Raw genomic sequence first — 21,011 nt, forward strand, 5'->3', positions numbered from 1 at the left:
AGTCATTATGTAATTTCATTTCTGCTTCTTTTGTTGCTTTTTTAAGTTAATAACTGGCTTTCATTTGTCTGCTACTGATTTTTTGCTCGTTCTGTGGTAGCTCATGCTTTTTAGGTGAAATGTGCTTTATATATGTGCTAGGTAAAACACCTGGTAAGTGCACTTAATGAACTTAAGAAAAGATCAGTGAGCAAATTCAGTTCCTGCAGTTCCTTCAGTGCCTGCAGCATTGTTCTATAGCAATGTTCCTTCTCACTGAGCCTTTCTTCGTGGGAGTGCATGTCCACACTCGCCTGCACCTGACGGGGAAGTGGCGAGGTTCAAAGAGAGTCCCATACGCCCACAAAGGCATGTTGTTAATGACCCGTCCTGGACAACACCACAAAAGCGCTACAAATCAAGCCTCATGCCTGCAGTTATACTTTAAGCATTTGTCTGGATACTCCCTGTGCATTTTACCCGAGTGGGAGAGAACCTTCCTGTCAGCAAAAGCAGAGTTTTAAATTGCTTTTCTCATTGTATAACCACAAGAACACAATGCTTTGGTTTTACAGAGCGAGTGCACATATTTGGAAAGCACACTGCTGAAGTCAGAGTCTGAATATAACTACAGCTGCCACAATGTGGGTGTCAAGCATGTCTGCAGTTGGTGGGGAAAAAATCTCCAACTGATTTCCTTGCGAGCAGATGACACTGAGGTCTGGAGTGGATCGCATCTTCTGAGTGTGCAGATGGAAATAAGCATGAGGTTTCCATAACAGCTCTGAGACAAAATGTTTTTCACGTCGAAGTCAGTCGGGGCCAGATTTGTCTCCATGAAATTAATTTTCACATTAACAGCTGCATCTGCTGAACACAAAATGCCACGTCAAAGTTTGGAAGGATGTCTCAGACTGAATGCTTTGGAAAACACAGGGCGTTAGATGAGATGACTGATAACACTTTCATTTTTATATGCCAGTAATGAAGCTACATGTAGTTAGCTCAGCATAAAACCTGGAAACAGACATCTCTGATTGTCACTTCATCTCTTTAAAGCCTTTTCAAATTGTTTCCAATATTTATGCCGAGTTAAGGATCCAGAACAAGAACGAAGCATCACCTATGAGGATGCTATGGACGAAGATTCTCTTTGTAAACTGTTGCTGGTAGGAGTGGATGTGACAATTTGGAGACCACCCCCTGAAATAGCCAAAGTAAATACCAACATTTTATCACTACTTAATCAGCAGTCCCCCAAACACCTGTGAACAGTATGTGCATTTTTTTGTAAGCTTTTAAAGACTTAACTTTAAAGGAAAAATATTTCTGCTATTTTGCTTTTGGTTTAATTCTGTTTATCTGCAGGTTTTTTTCTTGTCTTATCAGTTAAACCAGCCACTCCCCTACCTTCAATCCTTAATAATGTCCAAGAGGTACTAAAAACTTGTTTTATTTACCAGTCTGTAAATAAGTTGATTTGACAGCCTCTACCATCTCCAAAAACACTGCTACACCAGAAAATTTATAAAGAAGAGACTCACCAGTTAAAGAATCCTGAGTGAAAATCTAGGTCACAGTTGAATAACACAAAAGATGCCCATTGTACAACGCATGTCCTGCCCCTGACCCAAAATGCCAATTATCTTCTCTATAGTGGTCGAACACATCCAGCCAATCATCCTGTTGCATTGATTCAAACCCACGCATCGTGAAATATCTGGACATTTAACTCCCCGACACATATTTTTTTCAAGGGGAACAGTCATTAATTTAAAGTCAGAGTTTTAATGGCATTTGAATCACAGAGTATTTTAAAAGTCTTTACTTTGCTTAGCTTAGTGACTGCAGCCAGAATCTGTAAGCCAACAGGTTTACACACAGATGCAAACACTGTATTTTTAAACACTGTAACAAAAAAGTGAGTGTAATCATACAGAGTAACAGTTAAACACTTATATGAGGAAACAGAGATCAAGATCATTAATGGTTAGTCAGACAGATTTTAAATCACCTCGACATATGAGGTATTAAGATAATTCTTCTTTATTGCTGTCATACAATTACCTTCTTTCAAAGCATCATATTGCTTCAGGTAGTTATTAGGTAGAGCTTTATTATCAAAATACTGATTACAGCAGCTTTCGACTTATCTGAACCACAAAGCTGCTGTTCCTGCTCAGGACCTGCTCCATGATTAATGTGGACAAAATGGTTTATAGTGGCACATTTATCACAATAACCACAGAAAACATTTAAAAGATGGCGTGTGTAACTTTATGTTGTGTTTTCTGACTTGGAAAATTTAAAAAAAATGAAGTAAAAAGAGAATCTGGGTCCACAGCTGCACAAGGCCTTACAAAAAGAACATTTACAATCATATGTGCATTAATAACATAATAATAATATTTGATTTTTTTAAAACATTGTGAAAGACTCAGCTCCAATGCAACATGTGATACAGGGACTGAGTGATGCGTCCATTTGTCTTTTGGGTTAAACACCACCCTGCCTCATGCCCAGTCAGTCACATTGCTCACATACACAGTCACTCCACCCCTCCGCCTGCCCTCTGGCAGTTGGCAGAGTGGTGTCATCTCGAGCTCTCAGCTGTTACTGTGGCGTACCATTGGCTGGACCGGCAGCTGCTGGGGACTGTGCCAACACTTTCTTCTATATCACTTTAGAGCATCAAATCCACAAGGACAAAACATATGGCTTTTCAAGAATTCTGGCATTTGACCACCACCACCACCACAGTGGATAAATACTAATTATGATTCATTTCCGAAAACATCCAAACATTCCAAGGTCTGATTGGCCAACATAAACACGGAACTAGAGACTAAATTGGTGCAAACATTTAATTTTCATCTTATTCACTCTAAAAGTGCCGATCAAAGAATAGCAACAATCACAGTTCATCTGAGTGAAGATGTACGTATCTACAGTGCAGTCTGAGCTGGAAGCTTCACACAGGAACCCAGACTCTGGAGTCGTTGTAAAAGAAGGACTGCTTTGACAAGGGCTGTGGATTATATAAACCTGGAAGGAGAGAGAAAGTTTTACTTAATGCTTTCATGAATGCAATAACAACTACTTTGGCTGCTCCTTTATTCATAAGGGATTGCTCCACATGTTTGGTTTGGCAGATCTTTTTTTGTATCTCCTCCTGGGATCAAAGCTAGTTAGGCAAATGTGTAAACCACCAGTTTATTAAAGACGCCTTGTTTCAAACAGATTCAGTCAATTCCATTTTAATTATGTAACACCAAATCACAACAGTGGACACAAGATTCCTACAGTATTAGAAAGAAAGACCAAAAATCACACAAGCCCCCTATGAGGAAGCATTTGGTGACAGTGGAGAGGAAAAGCTTCCTTTTAACAGGAAGAAACCTCTGGTAGATCCCGGTTCAGGAAGGGGGAACCATCTGCCAAAACCATCTGTGAGTGAGGGGAAAGAGAAGAGAGCAAGTGAGGCAAACTATAGGCAAATTAATTCTCACCAGACTTTCGCATTTTTAAGAACCAAGCATCAAAAAGTAGAATGTAACCTAAACAAATGAAAAAGAAAGTTCTCATTCAAGCTTCTTTCCTGTCTGTACAGAAATATGTTTTTAATAGATGCAATAATACATGAAGACTACAGCAATGTTCTGAGCTAAGCAATGAGGTTAAAGACAAAAACTGAACCCGGGACAGATGCTGTATCCATGCATAATGAAAATATTGACTGAAATGTTGCAACAAAAAAATAAAAAAGCTTTTTAATATAAAATTAGACTATCCGAATGATCACTATTGTTAGGAAATGGTTGGCCACACAACAGCCACTCCGTGTACACAGAAAAGTTTCAATGGGCACCCGTTTTGCTGGATTAAAAAAAAAAATGCATGTGGTCTAGGAAAGATAGCTAACGTGTTAAATACAGCAGATTCAATCCAATATCACAATAACTGTACCGAGGAGCTTTCAGACTACAGAACGGCCAATGCCTGATCTGACTGTGCTGGATATCTATATTGCCATGTGCACCAGTGTTATTTAAGGCCCAGTAAATCAGAGATCAAATGCATGTGAGAAAACTGCCTCATTTATCTTATTACCTGGTCCTGGGATCTTATCAGCCATCGGTTTTTGGGGTATTCTTTGAGTTCTGGATGCAAAAGCAGCAGTGGGTATGGACTGCTTTGATGGCCGGTCATACTGCCCTATGTCATAGTGCCCAGGGCCCGGCAAAGGAGGATCCTTAGGTACAGTCTGAGGAGGTGCTGCTATTGCCAAAAAATATCTTCTCCTTCAAACACACATAAAACGATATAAACTTTAGATAATAAAAAAAAAAAGTAGCAAAACCTAAACATTGTATGGTTACTTACGGAAGGATGGTCTTCTTCACTGGGGTGGGTGCCTGATGGGGGTTGTAGGCCCCCGGGCCCGGCACACGGTGGTCGGCCGGAGGAAGGATTCTGTGAGTTTTTGATCTGAAGGGTGACGAGACCGCCTTTGAACCATGCTGGATTAAGCTGCTGTTCACCTCGTAGTGGCCTTTTAGAAGTTTTTTTTTAATTAAAAATTTAAGTGCAAATTTAATAAGAGGCTAAAAGAGACAAAACTTCAAAGCAGACCTGGTGATGGCACATTTTTGTTTGGGCAAAATGAATCCCGTGTTGTTCTTGAGAGGAAAGGCGCTGTACCAACCACTGAGGAGATGCTTACTCTCCTCACACAACTGACCTGTACAGAAAGAAAAAATGACACAAAATACACAACAGGATCTCAGAGATTACACCCTGAATCAGCTTTTATAATCAGCACACATACATCATACTGATTTGGAGCTGGAGTTATATGTTTGGGACCATCCATCTGCACAGCTATGGGCAGCCTGAAGACCCTGGAGGCTCCAGTGTTGAAGTCATATTTATTTATGAAGGAACTCTGTAGGTTGTATGCATTTGGGCCTGGAGTGGGTCTCTGTGGCCTTCTGTCAACCTGGAAGAGAGGATGAAGTGATGAAGACATTTAAAAGCAGCAGGGGATTAAAATTTATTAGACTAAAAGTAATCAGGTAAACTGAGTACTGGAGCCATAACTAACACTGACTTTAAGTTCTGTGTCATCTTCATTATAAGGCTCAAGGATGTTTTGTGGCTCCATACTTTTTTTTTGGTCACAAATTGCTCAGAAAAGGATACTTTGACATTAAAGGTTGCCATCTCCTGCCAGATTATTCAAATTAGGGTTGTAGTGAAGCTGAAGTCTGTTAACATAGGATGAATGGCAGGGTGTGTACACCAATCTAACAATGATAAGATAACTTTATTGTCTCCCATAGGAGAAAATCATCCTGGATCAGGCAATACATAAAAAGGCACACAGACAAAATCCACTAGCAATGATGCTGGGGGGAAAATAACTTACAGGGTAAGTAAGGATTTTTTTAAAGCCCTATTGGGGCAAAAAGTATGATTTAACAAAACAAAACTGATTTGACTCGTACAAATAATCAACAAGAATAAATGCCCAAAGGCGTTTCAAGATGATACATAGTGGACCTCCTGACCTTGGATGGGAAAAAGCCGGTGGTGCCTCTCTTTGAGAAGGAAGGACTGTTGACTTCAGTGCTGGTAAAGCAGTCGTAGGTTCCCGGTCCTGGACTTTCACTCTGACACACAAAGACCACACACGTTATTTATGCGGCACTGTTATTATTATTCTTTTAAAATGCTTTGAATTTTGATGGAGTTAAACTTCCTACCAGACTAATTTGAGAAGCAAACCTATTAGCCTGGGTGGAAAAGCCCTTCTTTTCCTGATGTGTTGTCATCGCTATTTGGTACTTAGCTTGTATTGAACATCTTTTACTAGCTACAAGATAAAAGAAACCATTATGTCACGTTTTCAGCTTAAGAATTTATAACTATTTCCACTTTGGACTCAGTCGAAGCCATCTGACGCTATTCGAGGTCCTTGGAATTTTAAAGCAGTTGCTATGGTGATGTGAAAACAGATCTATCGCGAGACTCCAGCGCCACCTGTCGGTGAAATGGAGGCGGGCTTCTTTATTGTACCTAGTCTCCCCTGTTTAGTGTCCACTTTAAGCGGCTATCCGTCATGGCGATGCATGCGAAGGCGACTCCGCCGCAGATCCCGGACACTCGCCGGGAGCTCGCTGAGCTCGTAAAGAGGAAACAAGAACTCGCCGTAAGTAGACGTTAAGGTGGTTTCGTTATAAAATAAACGTCGCATTTAGTATTTTACCGCGTGAAATTTTCTCGTGCGCGCTGCTAGCCGAGGCCCCGCTACATGCTAAACTAATGTTAGCCGGAGCTAGCGGTAGCGGCTCACTTAGTTAGCGGGTCGACAGCGTTGTTTGGCTGATAACGTTTGATTAAGAGTAGTGTTAGTAGTAACAAGACTCCATGCAGCTCTCTTAATATTTCTTTTAAGTGTTTTTACGTATACCGACTTTACAGCAGCGCTTTTGACAAAATATTCTAACAGCTTAGCGTAGCCAAATTTTAGCAGCCGCCCTGCTTGGCCAAGTTCTCGCGATAAGTTGGTGTCACATGTGTATTGTGTACATCCAGCCAGATACCTGTGATATTGTTGCCTCTCTGGCATGAGGAATAAATCAGCATTGCGACAGACATCGCTATCTTCACTTTTGCGCGCTCACTGAATTCTTCCTGCAAATGCAAGTGAATAATTAACACTTCAAAAGGGACATATTTTATTATCCTAATTTGTGTGTCTATAAATAAATGTCTGTTAAAAGTTTACCAGCCAGGTTGATTAATACAATGACTAAAACTCAGATATCTAACATTTATTCTTTTCCTTCACGTTCTTCACTGTCACAGGAGACATTGGTGAACTTGGAAAGACAAATATATGCATTTGAAGGCAGCTACCTAGAAGACACCCAGATGTATGGCAACATCATCAGAGGATGGGACAGATACCTCACCAACCAAAAGTAAGCAGCTTGGTGGAAATGCATTTACACTAAATGAAAAGTCAGCCATTGACTTGTATTAGTTACGTACAAGCCAGCAGGAGGAAGAAGAGTACAGCCGATGGCTGAAATCAAGTTCCAGTAAAATTATTAAGAAAAAAAAAAACTACATCTAGTTGATGTTGAAGCAGGACGTCCAACTTTTTTTTAAGTTAAAGTTGGGTGGGGGGGGGTCTGAAGAACTTTCTTTTCTTTTCATAAGGAAAAACTTAAAATAATTTAAAATACGCAATTTTTTCTTATTCCCAGTGTGGGCGTTTGGAACCACTTTTGGACCAAACCATTGTTTAATTTTTTTTTACATTTTTGTTTGCTTGTTTTAATTTAACAGGAACTCCAATAGTAAGACTGATAGACGGAATAGGAAATTCAAAGAAGCTGAGCGTTTATTCAGCAAGTCATCTGTTACATCAGTTGCAGTAAGTCTTTTGCTTATTATTTTAAACAGATATGCTGCATAATAACAAAAAGCACTTACTAAACTGTTCAATCTGTGACATTTTTACAGGCCGTTTGTGCACTCGGTGGTATACCAGATCACATGAATGAAAAGCGTGAGTTTTGCTTTTGAGCTAAGCAGCATTAAAAGTTTGTATTTTGTGGACTGGTGGTAATTTGTGTCATTTATGCTGTTGTTTTGATTTCTTCAGGTGAGGCAGGCAGCGGCACAGAAAGCGATGCCTCTCCAGATCTCCAGAACCAAGAAAACGAGCCCAGCCAGGAAGACACGGAGGATGTGGACTCGACGCTGCAGGACCTGAAGCCTCAGAAGGCTGCTTCCTCCTCCTCCTCAGGCAGCCACCACGGGAGCCACAAGAAGAGGAAGAACAAAAACAGACACAGGTATTAAATAAAGGAATGACGGTGGGGTCAGCATGCTGTTAAAATCTCCTTCCATTTTTTGATTGTCCATAGCCGTTCATGTAGACTGCTCTTGGCAAGCCACGTTACAGAACATGTTTGCACAAAATTTCTGTATACATCAAAGTTCCTACTAGTGACTAAACCCCCGTGGCTTCAATCAGAGACACCAGGGAGTCTATTTCTTATTTTACTGCCTGTACCTGCGAGAGCTCATTGAATTGCGTTGTTCACAGAGAGATCACAAAAAGTGATCTAGTATGGCTAGAATAAGTTTGCAACTTGGATTCCAGTAGCTCTTGTCTTGTTTTTTTGCTCCCTTTGTGTGTGAGTGTGTACACAGTGGGGGTTATTTAAAGGTATTTTGGGGGCAGGCCAGTATAAAAGGAGTATTTTCTCTTCCAGTAGACTATTAAATTTTCTCATGGTTGAATGAAGGAGCATTCTTCTGGACAGAAGAAGTATTCACACTTTGCGATCCTCAGCACTCACTGTAGTCTTTTCCTCGATGACAGATGTCACAGTTCAGGGAAAAACAAAAAATCAAAAAGGGGAAAAAGTAATAGCAGGGAAATGAATGCGATTGTTTTTTTTGTGTGTCTTTTGTTTTGTTTTTTACTGAACGTATCACTTTTTCCTCCTGTTTCAGCATCTCCCTCTGTTATCTGACACTTGCAGATCTGCTTGTACACTTGCATATCCAGCCCGAGTACACGCAAGCTGTGCTGGAGACACGAGAGTTGGTCGTAATTAGTGCACAACAAGCCAAAAAAAGATATTTTGGGTGTGCTGGTGTTCCCATGCATGACAAAAGCAATCATAAAGCAAAGAAAAAACCAAAGTCACGATATAGCACAGACTAACCAGTTGAGGCAGCAGTAGATGAATAACATGTTTTCCGAGATAAAATTGCTCCCTTTTTTGTTTTTGTTTTTTGTGACAACTTAACAGATGTCTTACAGCAGGTTAATTGAAGTGTTTGTGACATTTGAGCTTCTGCTTTCAGAGAGAATGGAGGGTATTGTTTTGGTATTCAGCCTAAAATATGTTGAGAGATTTCTGGTCCACATCACCAAGCTTTACAATCTCAGAATAACCTGGTTATTCTGAGATTATCGGAGGGTCAATAAATGACAAGTTTGTTAAGACAAATTAGGTTTAACGTGTCATGTCGACATGTTTTTTGTTGACTCGGGCCTCACTGTTTATGCCTACATATTAACACAGCAGGTTCTCCTCCTAACACGGCGTGATGGGGTGGTGCTCTCACTCTCTAAAGTCTGGACTGCAGTTTTATATACTCGTAGGGCTTTAGGCTCAGGTTGGTAAACTAACAGCTGCTGCTCTCTTCCCTCCCCTAATGCTGCTCCCTCAGTCCTTCTGCCATGTTTGATTATGACTTTGAGTAAGTCTGAATTTTACTTCCTGCTCCTGTCACGTTTACATCCTGCCTGCTACTAACCCCATCATCAAATTATCCACCGTTTTCCTGTCCTCTATGTCCTCTTACTATTTTTATTTTTATATTCTCTAAATCTTTGCTTTTTTCTTTTTTAAATTTTGATTTCAACTAATTTTTACTTCTTTTTAAGTTTTATTCTTTTATTTGATTTGAATAATTTTTTTTTTTATTCTTCAATTTTTGCATATGTTTACTTTATTTTTACATCTATTTTATTTTAAGTTTTAATTTAATTTCTGATTTTTACTTATTTTTGCATCAGTTTTAATTAAGCTTCATTTTAACTTCAAACCTTTTTGATTTTAACATTTCATTTTATTTCAATTTTTACTTTTTATTTTTACATGTTTTAACTTTTTTTAATGCATGATTTGATTTTAATTATTAATTTTCTCCTTCTGTAGGGTTAGTTTGAATTGAAGCCTGCTTATTATTTTATTACTCAGTCGTACTGCATGTCCAACACTTCATTCTTTGATATGTACATATTTTCTTAAATGCATGCCAGCATCCAGCACTCTGAGCGTCAGTAGATTTTCTTGCTTGTTGATGGGTTTTCCCACATCTTTCTACCCAGATTCATTTCAGTTTTGCTTCTTCAGCTCCGTTTGCTGGGTTGCTCGTTAGATGACGGATTGGTTAGGAGGTTGTGTGTGAGCAAGAACAATCATGCGGTCATGTAGTTTTATTGTTACCAGGCTTATTTTTTTTTATTTTTTAGGCTTCTTCATGGTACAGTAGTGGCACTGCTTTTCTCCATAATTCCCATCAGAAGCAGGATTTTAATGTGAGATGACTAATGCTGTCTTTGTTCTTGTTTCAGGTTTGACATGAAGGTTAACAAGAAACCCAGAGCTGTAAGTTCACTGTTCTGTTACACTGAGACACTTTAATGTCTTTGACATTTACTTTGCTGCTTTTATTACTTGTAGTCACTGTTTTGCTTTACTTTTGCTTTATTGAATCTCTTGGATAGAGCTATTTGTTTTATAGAGGCTAGATTCCTTACTGTATTTTTATTCATACATTAATTAAATAAGAAAGTTCAGGTCAATAAAATATGTTTTAGACATTTAGACATTACAGGTTGTGTTTGTATCGTTTTGGCAGCTGCGACACATGAATTTTCCAAATTTGGGGATTAAAAAAAAACTACAGTTAATCATTTTATCTTTTAATAAAATGGAAGCTGATCGTTTAAATTCAGAAGTTTAGATCATCTGACCAACAGCCTGAAATCTTAAATATCCAGATTCCTGTCATCTATGACGTTTTTTATTTCCTTACCTAAAAACAACTGAAAAAAGTATTTCTTTTAATTTAAGTAATAATTACTTTAGTCGACTGATTGATGAATAACTTTAAGTGTGACTTGGCTCTTATTTTTATGTGCAGGATTACTCGACTTAAAACACCTGGAGGACCTGGACACATGAGCATTCATGAGATTTCTGGACTTTTCTTTTTATTCACTCTTCTTTTTTGATGTTGTTGTCATATTTCAGCCTGTACTGTGTACATCAATTGAAACATTCCCCTCACCACCAACCACTGGATGGGGTTCACTTTTTGATCTACCTTCAGTAGAAATACGGTGTTGCTTGTTACTTGTCGCCTAGTGGGGCTCTCCACTAGTAACACATCATCTTGTATAGTGTTTTGGTTTTGTTTTTTTGTTTTTTTTTTAAGAAAATGACTGTATTTATTGTGTTGCTAATTTTCTTGTTTCCCATTGTAAGAAAGTAAAGTCTTTTTTTGTTAAGCATTACATGGTCAGATTGCCCTTAAATGCCCCAAATTCTTTTATGACATTGTTTGTTTGGCAAAAAAATAAAATACTTCAGCAAGAATATGTTTTGGTTATTAAAATGTTCGAGGTATGTGGCTGTTATTAAAATGTCATGACGGGAAGCTTTCCTTTAGCCTAACATTCCCACACATATAGCAAGTATATGAATACAAATATCAACAGTGTTTATGCAACTAGTGCAGAAAATAGCCGGCACATTCTCGTCTGTCAGTTCTCAGCTTGTTTTCATTAAAATGTTTATTTAAGTACACAAGAGCACAATCTGATGGTTGTCAGCACATGGTTGTGCGGATCGTCTTAGTCCTAAACTTGAATGGCTTTACTTGATAAAATACTTGAATATCTTTTACGGTATTTTGTGAAATGTTAGAAAGATGAACCGTCCAGCATTCTTTTTTTTCCACTAGGTGGCGCTAGAAGACAGAAGCAGGGTGCCACCCCTGTTTAGGTTGGGTTTTTATATATAAACATACCAGGCTGAGCAAATGCTGTACAATTACTCCAAATCCAGGGGTCAGTGCAGAACCAAGTCAGAAAGTTTTGGAAATTGAGGGCAGGATTAATTAGCTTTCACTTGCTACTTTTGCCAGAAAAGTTCACATTATGCTACTCAAGTTTATAAATGTAAAGTAAAGTCACTTTTTTATATATATCTCAAAGCTGTAGCAATGCATTGCTGGAAGATGACTGAATGCAAATATCTGACATTGATCACTTCTCTTGTATTTTATTTTGGGCTTAAATATTTGTGATGAACTCCTTTCCTGTTCAACTAATCAGCATTTTATAAAGCAGGCCACATGCTGTCTTTTTAGAAGACTCCACACATGTCCTCTAATGTTTATTTGTGTTAATGTCTCCAAATTCCTCTGTTTTACATTACCAAAGAGTGCCTGAGATAAATAAATCCTTCTATAGTTACTTTAAAATCAGAGGACAAAGCTTCTTTAGATTCAACATAGTCCGATCTAGGTTTTTCCATAGTCTGTGTGTAAAAGGTGGCCCTAACCGTGGTCACGTTGCCAATCTGTTTATGGAATATGAATTCTGGCCATCCATAAGGACAAACTTATACAGGCTGTATCATCTACATTATTTTAATATATAATTAGATTCGAAATGCACAGAAGCCGCCAACACCACAGATCAGGGGTGTCGAACTCCAGGCCTCAAGGGCCAGTGTCCTGCAGGTTTTAGATCTCACCCTGGGTCAACACACCTGAATGAAATGATTAGTTCATTAACAGGCTTCTAGAGAACTTCAACACATGTTGAGGAGGTCATTTAGCCATTTAAATCAGCTGTGTTGGATCAAGGACACATCTAAAACCTGCAGGACACCGGCCCTCGAGGCCTGGAGTTCGACACCTGTGCCATAGACATTCGGGTTCAGTCATGCAGGCCTAAAGACTACTCTCTGACCTCCCTGCTGACCTCTGGTTGCTAAGGAAAAATGTGCGTTTCCCAGGCAGGTTCCTGGTTACCACCAGGTGAAGAGGATGCTGCATTAAAAGCCTCACTGGGATTGCTTTGGTTGCTAGCAGATTGTTGTAGTTGCCCACAGTGTGCATCGAAGATACAGACTTGCTTGCAAAACACTCGCTACTTACTCTCCGAAGAGGAGTGTAACTTAAAGAAGTGGATACAAACAGTCAATGGAGAAATTTCACCTTTGAAGTAAAGGTTACAAACAGGAAAGAGGTTTGCAGACAAGCTGGCGTCTTCTATGCAAACTACTGATAACCACGACTTCATGCAAGTAACAAAAGCAATCACAAGCGGGTTTGTGGTGCAGCCCCATATACCTCTTATTGACTAATTAGATACTAGTGACTGCCAGCAACCTTCAGTAATCACTCCACAACCAGTCATGGAATACACACGTTTTCCCAGCAACTGGGAATCGCTGACCAGTCCTAGGCCTGTGTGACTGAAGCCTTAAAGAGAGGTTCATTGGCATGAGCCGATTTAACAGCTTCTAAAGTATTTACAAAAAAGATATTTTATCATGGGAGTCACTCTCTTTTAGAATGACCCTTAAGTGGCGTCATCTTTTAGCCCCTTGGATGCTTCACAGGTGTTTGGTGAAGGATGAGGCAACACATCAGGATCAAAATGATTCTGTTTGAACATGATCTTTGGATTAAACTGCAGGGACGTACTGAGGTCTATGATTTCACGGTAATAACATGTGGAATGCAATAAAAATACTTCCAGTCAAAGGGAATCTTAATGTAACGGGAAATGGTGCGTATGACTTTTAAATAACATCTCAGCATTTCTGGTAAAAATGCTGAGATGTTATTTATTTGCTGCCAAGTAAAAAACTGAAACATTTTAGCCGAACAGACTATTTTTGGACTCTGAAGGAGTTAGTCCGTGCTTAATACCACATTCGTTACATTTTACTGTGTGAATTACACAAATCTGAGCTCCTTTATCTTCAGCATCATGTCTTTTTTGTTGTAGAAACCAAACCAAACGGTTCCTTTGAGGCTCTTTTAGCGAGCCTCCACTCAGTTCTTCCCTATATGGATATTTGGATTAAAAACACACATTTAAATTCCTCATGAGTAACTCAAAAGCTGGATACCTGAGTGTTGCTGTGACAATGTTATTAGTCACGCTGGACTGAAACATCATGGGAGAGATGGAGTCCGGCGTTTGTCAGCAGCTCTGAGGAAACAGAGCTGCTGACAAACACATATGATGGAGAGACCGACTGGGAAGATTCCTGGAATACATTCCTCGGTTTCCACCACAGCTCCATCCCACAGTCACATTTCATCTGGTAGAAATGACACACTGACTGTTTTTACTGCTCCGTTTTTGTAACGGGCAGTTTTTTAGCTGGACTGTGGATGCTGGCTATCGATGGCCAGTCAGTCCACCACTTTGGTCCAGACTGAAATATTTCAACATCTGCTGGGTGAATATCAATATTTTTTTGCAGAGACATTCGTATAGTCTGAAAACTGTGCGGCTGACTTTTTTCTTTAGTGCTGTTGTGAAGCTGACACTTCTTTTCTGGTCAACAAAAACTAGATGGAAAATGAATGTGTTTACCAGGGTCTGTGCCAAGCCAATGTTTTGGTTCATGACTTAAATACTTCAACAACTACCAGATGGATTGGCATTATTTTTTATTCCTTTCTGTCCTCAGAGGATAAATCCTGGAAAAGTCACAATGACCCACGACTTGTTATTTAAGGAAGTCCCACTTCGATAAAGGACATTTAGGGCTTTCAGACTGAAATTATTCTGTTTGGGACAAAAACACAATTTTGTCCAAACACTGTACGCCACCACAGTGAATTAGAAATCTAACAATCGAAATGTGATTGAAGACTTGATTGACCTTCGGTATAATTCAGGGAGGTTTACAAAAATCCTGCATGAACTATTTCAGAAGTAGAACCATTTTTATGCACAATCCCACATTTTCAGAGGTTTCTGTGGTCTTCTCCTTTTCCCCTCTGCCTGGGAGCTCTATATTCAACATCCCTTTGTTTAACATATCCACTATCCTTCCAAACCATCTCAACCTCGCATCTCTAACTTTGTCTCCAAACCGCTCAACCTGAGCTGTCCCTCTGATCTGCTCATTTCTAATCTTGTCAGTCCTGTTCAGTCCCACTAAGAATCTCCTCCCTACTCTCACTACATCGGTGAACACTGTAGTCCACAGAGACACCTGCCTGAACATTTAACAATGTAAAAATTATGTAATTCTTTATATCTTAACTCTTACATCTAAAAAAATTACATTATTTAACCTATTATGTATTATTTAAATTATTATCTTGTAAAAAAAAAAACAAAAAAAAACTACACACACACACACAGAGCAACACCAGCAAACAATCTTCACCATCCTGGAACGTATATGGCACTCAGTTTAGACATACATGACAAAAAAGAGGCGTAATAATGATAAAGAAAATTTGAATTTGAATCTTAATTATGATTTATTATTATTAATATTATTTTAAAAAATATGAACAGCTTTTAATAAAGTTTTTCTGTACATGGGAGTCACCGGTGTTCCCAAAAGCCATTAAGTGAGAAACGGCTCTGGTGTTATCCATAAGGAAGCAAAATGAGTGCTGCAGGGCATTGAACTAGAAGTTTTATATGAAATTATGAGATAAACAAGAAAAATGATCTTTTAGATCAAAGAGAAGCTGGATTTCCGATTAAAAAATATTTGTAGAGCTTCAAGAAATGTGTAAAAGAAAGTCACAATGATGTCATCACAACAGACTTTTTTTTTACATTTTGTTTAGTTATGCCACGTTTACTTCATATTTGATAGTTACAGTGGGTGAAATTATTATTTGATCACCTGCTGAATTTTTAAGTTTGCTCATTTACAAAGAAACAAACAATCTGTAATTTTTATGGTAGTTTAATTTTAATAAAGAGATGCAGATAATACCTAAAAATAAAAGTAAAATAAACAAAACACATTACATAAACATTATAAATGAAGTTAAAAAGAAAAAGACAAACATATTTTTCTACCTCAGAACTTGGCTCTTATCCACTATACCTGACTGTAGGTGCTTGGAGCTCCAAAATCATTGATTAAAAATCAGGAAATTGATGGCTCAAGGTGGTGTAGTTGTTCAGTCGATAGATTATTTTACTTTAATACAGAAATATACTTATAATCTATAAAGTTTATTTCAAGTGTAATACTTCTATAAAGGCCTGAGACAGCATAACAGACATTTCCACATAATGACCGTTTAGTCACATTTCTTTCAGCACAGTGAAGATTTATTTTTGATATTTCTGCCCTTATTTCATAGAACATTAAAGTGAATGTACAGGAAGGCAGGGAGAGAGTGGGGGTAACAGCATGCAGGAAGTGGTCTGGGGTGGCCCCTAAACTGACCTTTGGCATATTGGTCGCCCACTCATCCAATGTGGTGCCTGCATTCACTCACTTTTTCTTAGTGAACGCAGTGAAAATATCTCTGATTTTTAGCACTACCATTAGACAGCTACTATAAACCGTGCTTCATACCTGCAGGCGTGTATTTTATTTCCTGTTTTCGGTCCTTACCTGGGCTACTGATTTATGACGAACGACATGCTTTAGCACCAGTTTGCAGACATGGCGCGCAGGTTTCTCCCAGCAGTGTTATTCCCTCATGAGCTACATGAGCTGTCTGACAGATAGATAGTAAAGAGACTGCGTCTGGGCCCCGGGCTACATGTCAGCCCATGACTCAGCCCAGAGTCACATCCAGAAACACTTCAGACTACGTAATGCGATCTGGCTGGAAACTCGGGCTCGCACCAGAATACATTCCACATGTTCAACCTTGGGGTGTGTGTGAATAATGAAGCATGAATGAGCAATGTGTGCTATGCCACTTAACAGCATATCTGAGCTTCATTTCCTGTCACTTCAGGAAATTATTTGGAAATACTGACCAAGGCGAAGCATTAATTCAGCTGCTGGAGACCGAGCTGGATTCCTGAAGTTAAACTCAGCAGTGTGGTGTTTTTTATTGTGAGAGATACGGTCTTATTACACAAAACAGGCCTGACTGTTCTACAGCAATCTCTTGTACTTGATCCTCTGATTTTTAGATTAGTGATTTACAGCAATGAGAGTGCAGTTTGAGGCTTAAATGGATTTGGTTTACAACTCTGAACCTAAAAACGATCGATACGGGATGATTAGTGTCCAAATGTGGATAACTGTGGCTCTCCTGGGCAGCTCCGAGATCTGAATGAATGATTTCGTTGTGCTGTTATAAACCAGCAAGTTGTCAAAGTGTCAAGTGTTAAATAACATCTCCTTTAGCAGAAAGTGAAGCATTGCTGGAAGCTTCATTTCAACCTTGCTGACCTCTGCTGGAAATTGAGCCTTTCTTATCTGCTGCGTTGTTTTCCATCTTTCCATTTCTGTTCCCTGAAGGCGGCCTGTCAGAGCTTAGTGAAAACAATGGACTTGTGGTTGTGTCTCCATATGGAAACTAGCCTCAGACACAGTTAAGACACAGATAAGGTACAGCATTAGTTTCAAACTAGTCGTGGAACACTTAATTAAAAGTTTTAGGCATTCCTTCACATGCATCTAAATCTTCTTGTGTTTTAGGGTTAAAATGTTATCTCACAGGCAAAACCACATTAAGTTATGTTATTATTACAGGAAGTAAGATTATCTCTAACATCCAGGTTTTGTAATTGGTTCGGTTTGTGTTTATTGTTGCTTTATCTCTGTTTGTTTGCAGGATGATATGAATGCATACTTAAATAACCATGAATAAAATAGTACTCTCTTAAGGTTGACACGCCAAGGTAAAACTCATGTAACCATGAGGTAATCCCAGATACAGTCTGTTGAGAACTGAAGGTTGAATTGCGAGGTTTCAAACTGCACGGGCATATCGACACATTGCACATCACATTTAAAACTTTGTATATGTGAAAAGCTGCACAAAGGCCTGTGTGAATGTCAGCTGGGCCTGAAGAGTGCGTGCTTGAAAATGACAACAACAAAAAAACCCTGCAAGTGTGGAAGAAGAAAGAAGCGGTTGCAGTTGGCAATTATCACATAATTACCAGCTGACAGTTTAAATTCCTAATTCCTAATGAGGACAGACATAGTTTTTAGGTATCAACACAAAGCTGAAGCATAAAGCAAGAAAGAAAACCAGCCTGAAGAGACTTCAAGGCGATCGCGGCAGTGATTCTAGAGTAGAAACATAAACAGGTAGACACGGGGGGGTGGAGACCGACTGCTCATCACTGCTTTTGTTCCTGTTGAAGTTCAGGCTGTGGCTGCTGGGCTGGGGTTGGCATTCACTCCATTTACACATCACTCTGGGCTCTTGGCTAGCTTTGTGTTAGCATGCTGTGGAGATGCTTGCAAGGACCCTGACATGTTCAACAGGAGACATACTGGGACTAAATATTATCCAAAAAGGTGTCTGGTTATACTCCTGATCCAGAAAGGTCTGCACTAATCTGGCAGTGTTAGGGAGGCTCTGTCCTGCTGACACAGCTGCAGGGTTGGATGCCGCTGGGAGAATGTGTGAGAACAAGGACAGATATCCACCAGCAGCTCAGAGATGGATGCCAGCTTCCAGCATGTCAGTATCCCGGCCTGGATCAGCTTCAGTCAGTCGCGGCCCTGATGAAGACGTGCCTGCACTGGTTTTTAACTAAAATTAATCAGCCAGAACCAAAAACTACTCAAAGATAAAGATAAAGACTTTTGGAAATGATATTTCTTCTCATGAATCTCATGAGTCCATCTGCTCTACACGTTAAATGAAAATAGCGCCTGTTACTCTTGTTATCTCACAGCTGAAAGTACAGACTGCAGTCCATCCATTTTCTTAACCACTCATCCATCCCAGGCGCCTCGTGTCCCAACCCCTAACACAGACAGGGTGGAGCCCATGGCCCATGAAGCAACCAGGGGGTTGCTCAAGATATTTTGGCTTCAGTTCTTTAGAAGCTGTCATGTCGTCCACATGTTAGAGTCAACGAGGCATAATGAGAGATAAACATCTTACAAACAGCAACCTAACCGTGACTGTTTATTCTGATTTTCACGTTTACATGGATGCTGATTGTTTGTAGATTATATGGTTTTAAAATCTGCATATAACTGAGAGATGTAAAGAAAAATATGTCAGGGCCATTGTTGCACACCCGACATTTAAATAAAAAACACAGTGAAGCTGTCATCATATTAGAGGCCATCATATATTTAATTGTTCTGGCACAAAATGTCAATATCTATATAATCATTATAGAGTTCCTGTTGGTGACACCATGAGATCCTTCCAGACATCTCTGTTAAGCATGCCAGACAGCAGCCCTTCATTCTGCAGTCCTAAGCTCTCTGATGTCTTTTTAGAGGCTTGGGGATGGTACACCACACCTCCTCTTAGCGTCTGGCTCCCACAGCAGGAGCAATGTCATCTTGACATATTACATGGACAGGAAGAGCAAGACAGTGATTGCAGATGACGCTTGAGATCTTCTGGAGGCGGCTGCTGAGCTGCATGCTGGCGGTGTTGCTCCTCTAGGAAGCATTTAAGGAGGCACAAAGCATGCAGTTGTGGTTTCCATCCAGTTTCCCTCTCTGTGATACGGTCAGCGTTCATGAGTCAGACCCACTGAGCAGGATCGCCTCAGCACATGACTTGGGCATAAGATGCTCCCCAAGCTCGGCTTATTCAGCAGGTGAAGTTGAGAGCCATCCTCAGCTAGTAGCAGTCAGTCAGTCAGCTGCTGCACTGATGTGGATGACATCTATAAACCCACAGATAGTTATTTGACATTATTCCTCACCCACTGTGTTTCAGATCATTTCACAATAAACTTGAGGACGTTTCCTTTTGAGAAAGATTTATGCAGGCCTTGTGGTTAAGGCGCCACAGCCATTTTTAATTTGGATATGTCACAACAGGGTTAAAATTGTCCCCATAATTCAAACGGGGGAAATTCTGAGGAAACAGAGAATATATTGAGCTGGCAAACGTTTAAAAATGAATCCCCGTAGACACAAACAGTCGTCCAAGGACCTCAGATGACTTGAAGAAGTCGGCAGTAAAAATACTTTAGGATCATGCGCAAGGCGTAGCCCGCTTTCTTCTTCTGTGGTCCATCCATCAGCGCAGCGTCGTTTAATTACTTTAGCAGCCTCCGCTCGCAGAGCCCAGCTGAGCCTGAGTCCCAGCAGAGGCTGAGCAGGGTGATGTGAAATCTTGACTATTCACTGAGGAGCTTCAATCCCATCCTTCGGCCTCCTTCCCCCTCCTCCTGGGACCAAACAAGACTCTCCTACATCCCCGAAAACAAGGTCAAACATATTTCAGGAGGAGTCATGGGAAAAGCTCAAACAAATAACAGCACACATGGCCCTTTTATTTTCATCTGGAGTTGATCTTGTGATCTGATGCAGCAAGTCAACAAAATGATGATCAAAAGCAGGAAGTGATAGGAATTTATCATCACATGACAGCAAATATTTCTCAGTTTATGGAGAAAAATCAGAGGCGTGGAGAGGCAAGTGCAGTCAGAATTTTACATTACTGCCTCTCAAGGCGGACTTCACATGTTTATTTTGTCTTTTTGCATTTTTATTTTTAAGTTTTGGAGTTTTTCAATTGGATCATTATCTTTTGAAGATCTCTAGTTAAAGGGGTTTCGGTGAGCTAGAAAACATTGCAGGAAATAATCAGCTTGGTGAGGAGGCCTTGTGTTTGCTTCCCCTGCCATGAACACCAGCTTGGCATAGCATTCATATAAACACAATCAGACCAGATGAGCTCAGGAGCTCAGAACTGTAAATATTTATCCAAATTATGTAAGTAATAGTAAGGGAAAGTCTTCCTGGGACGACCCTCCTGAACCTTTCTTTGGGAAATGGGTGGAGTTTTTCAAAAAGAAAATTATTCTGTGATTGTTTGGTGCTTTTTTAAGAAACGGGTTGCCATGACATTTTAGGATGACGTAATGGTTTTCATTAAGTAAGAAGACAAATCTTTATTTTTCTTGTAACATGGAAACTAATAGAAAAATACTGCTTTGTTTGTGCAGATGTGAATAATAACTGAACTCAGGTCTTCTTCTTTTGGCCGCTCCCACAGCAAGTCATCTGCCTCCGTCTCACCCCACCCTGGCATCTCCCTCTGTCACCACCAACCCTCTGCACGTCCTCCATCACTACATCTATATACCTTCTCTGTGGTCTTCTTCTTTTTCTCCTGCCCTGTAGATCCATATTCAGCATCCATTATCCAATATGTCCACTTTCGCTTCTCTGCAGATATCCAAACTTGGCCTGACCCATCTCTCTGTTATACTAATTTCTCATCCTGACTATCCTGCTGACTTC

At 39.7% G+C, this 21,011-nt stretch overlaps 2 protein-coding genes across 4 annotated transcripts; one reads left to right on the plus strand and one right to left on the minus strand.

The window, feature by feature from the left end:
• Nucleotides 1–2,387: 2,387 nt before the first annotated feature.
• Nucleotides 2,388–6,191, minus strand: stpg1 (sperm-tail PG-rich repeat containing 1). Of its 2 annotated transcripts, XM_005452751.4 has the most exons (8): nucleotides 6,058–6,191; nucleotides 5,745–5,854; nucleotides 5,550–5,651; nucleotides 4,808–4,978; nucleotides 4,612–4,720; nucleotides 4,363–4,531; nucleotides 4,090–4,280; nucleotides 3,054–3,426 (listed from the first exon to the last, which is right to left on the minus strand). In XM_005452751.4, the coding sequence occupies exons 2-8, from the start codon at nucleotides 5,811–5,813 to the stop codon at nucleotides 3,320–3,322; spliced, it is 918 nt and encodes a 305-aa protein (XP_005452808.1). In that variant the 5' UTR covers nucleotides 5,814–5,854; nucleotides 6,058–6,191; the 3' UTR covers nucleotides 3,054–3,319. The 2 variants fall into 2 exon arrangements, with proteins under 2 accessions (XP_005452809.1, XP_005452808.1); XM_005452752.2 differs by lacking the exons at nucleotides 3,054–3,426; nucleotides 6,058–6,191 and adding an exon at nucleotides 2,388–3,024 and having other exon boundaries at nucleotides 5,745–5,848.
• On the plus strand, nucleotides 5,991–11,179 carry meaf6 (MYST/Esa1-associated factor 6). 2 transcript variants are annotated; one of them, XM_005452753.3, is made up of 8 exons: nucleotides 6,051–6,190; nucleotides 6,850–6,965; nucleotides 7,336–7,423; nucleotides 7,513–7,558; nucleotides 7,655–7,847; nucleotides 9,241–9,270; nucleotides 10,151–10,184; nucleotides 10,723–11,179. In XM_005452753.3, exons 1-8 carry the CDS (start codon nucleotides 6,101–6,103, stop codon nucleotides 10,735–10,737), a joined length of 612 nt encoding a protein of 203 aa, XP_005452810.1. In that variant the 5' UTR covers nucleotides 6,051–6,100; the 3' UTR covers nucleotides 10,738–11,179. The 2 variants fall into 2 exon arrangements, with proteins under 2 accessions (XP_003447231.1, XP_005452810.1); XM_003447183.4 differs by lacking the exon at nucleotides 9,241–9,270 and having other exon boundaries at nucleotides 5,991–6,190.
• Nucleotides 11,180–21,011: the final 9,832 nt, after the last annotated feature.

Source organism: Oreochromis niloticus, linkage group LG22 (genome assembly GCF_001858045.2).
Source record: "Oreochromis niloticus isolate F11D_XX linkage group LG22, O_niloticus_UMD_NMBU, whole genome shotgun sequence".
In the NCBI taxonomy this organism is placed as follows: domain Eukaryota; kingdom Metazoa; phylum Chordata; class Actinopteri; order Cichliformes; family Cichlidae; genus Oreochromis; species Oreochromis niloticus.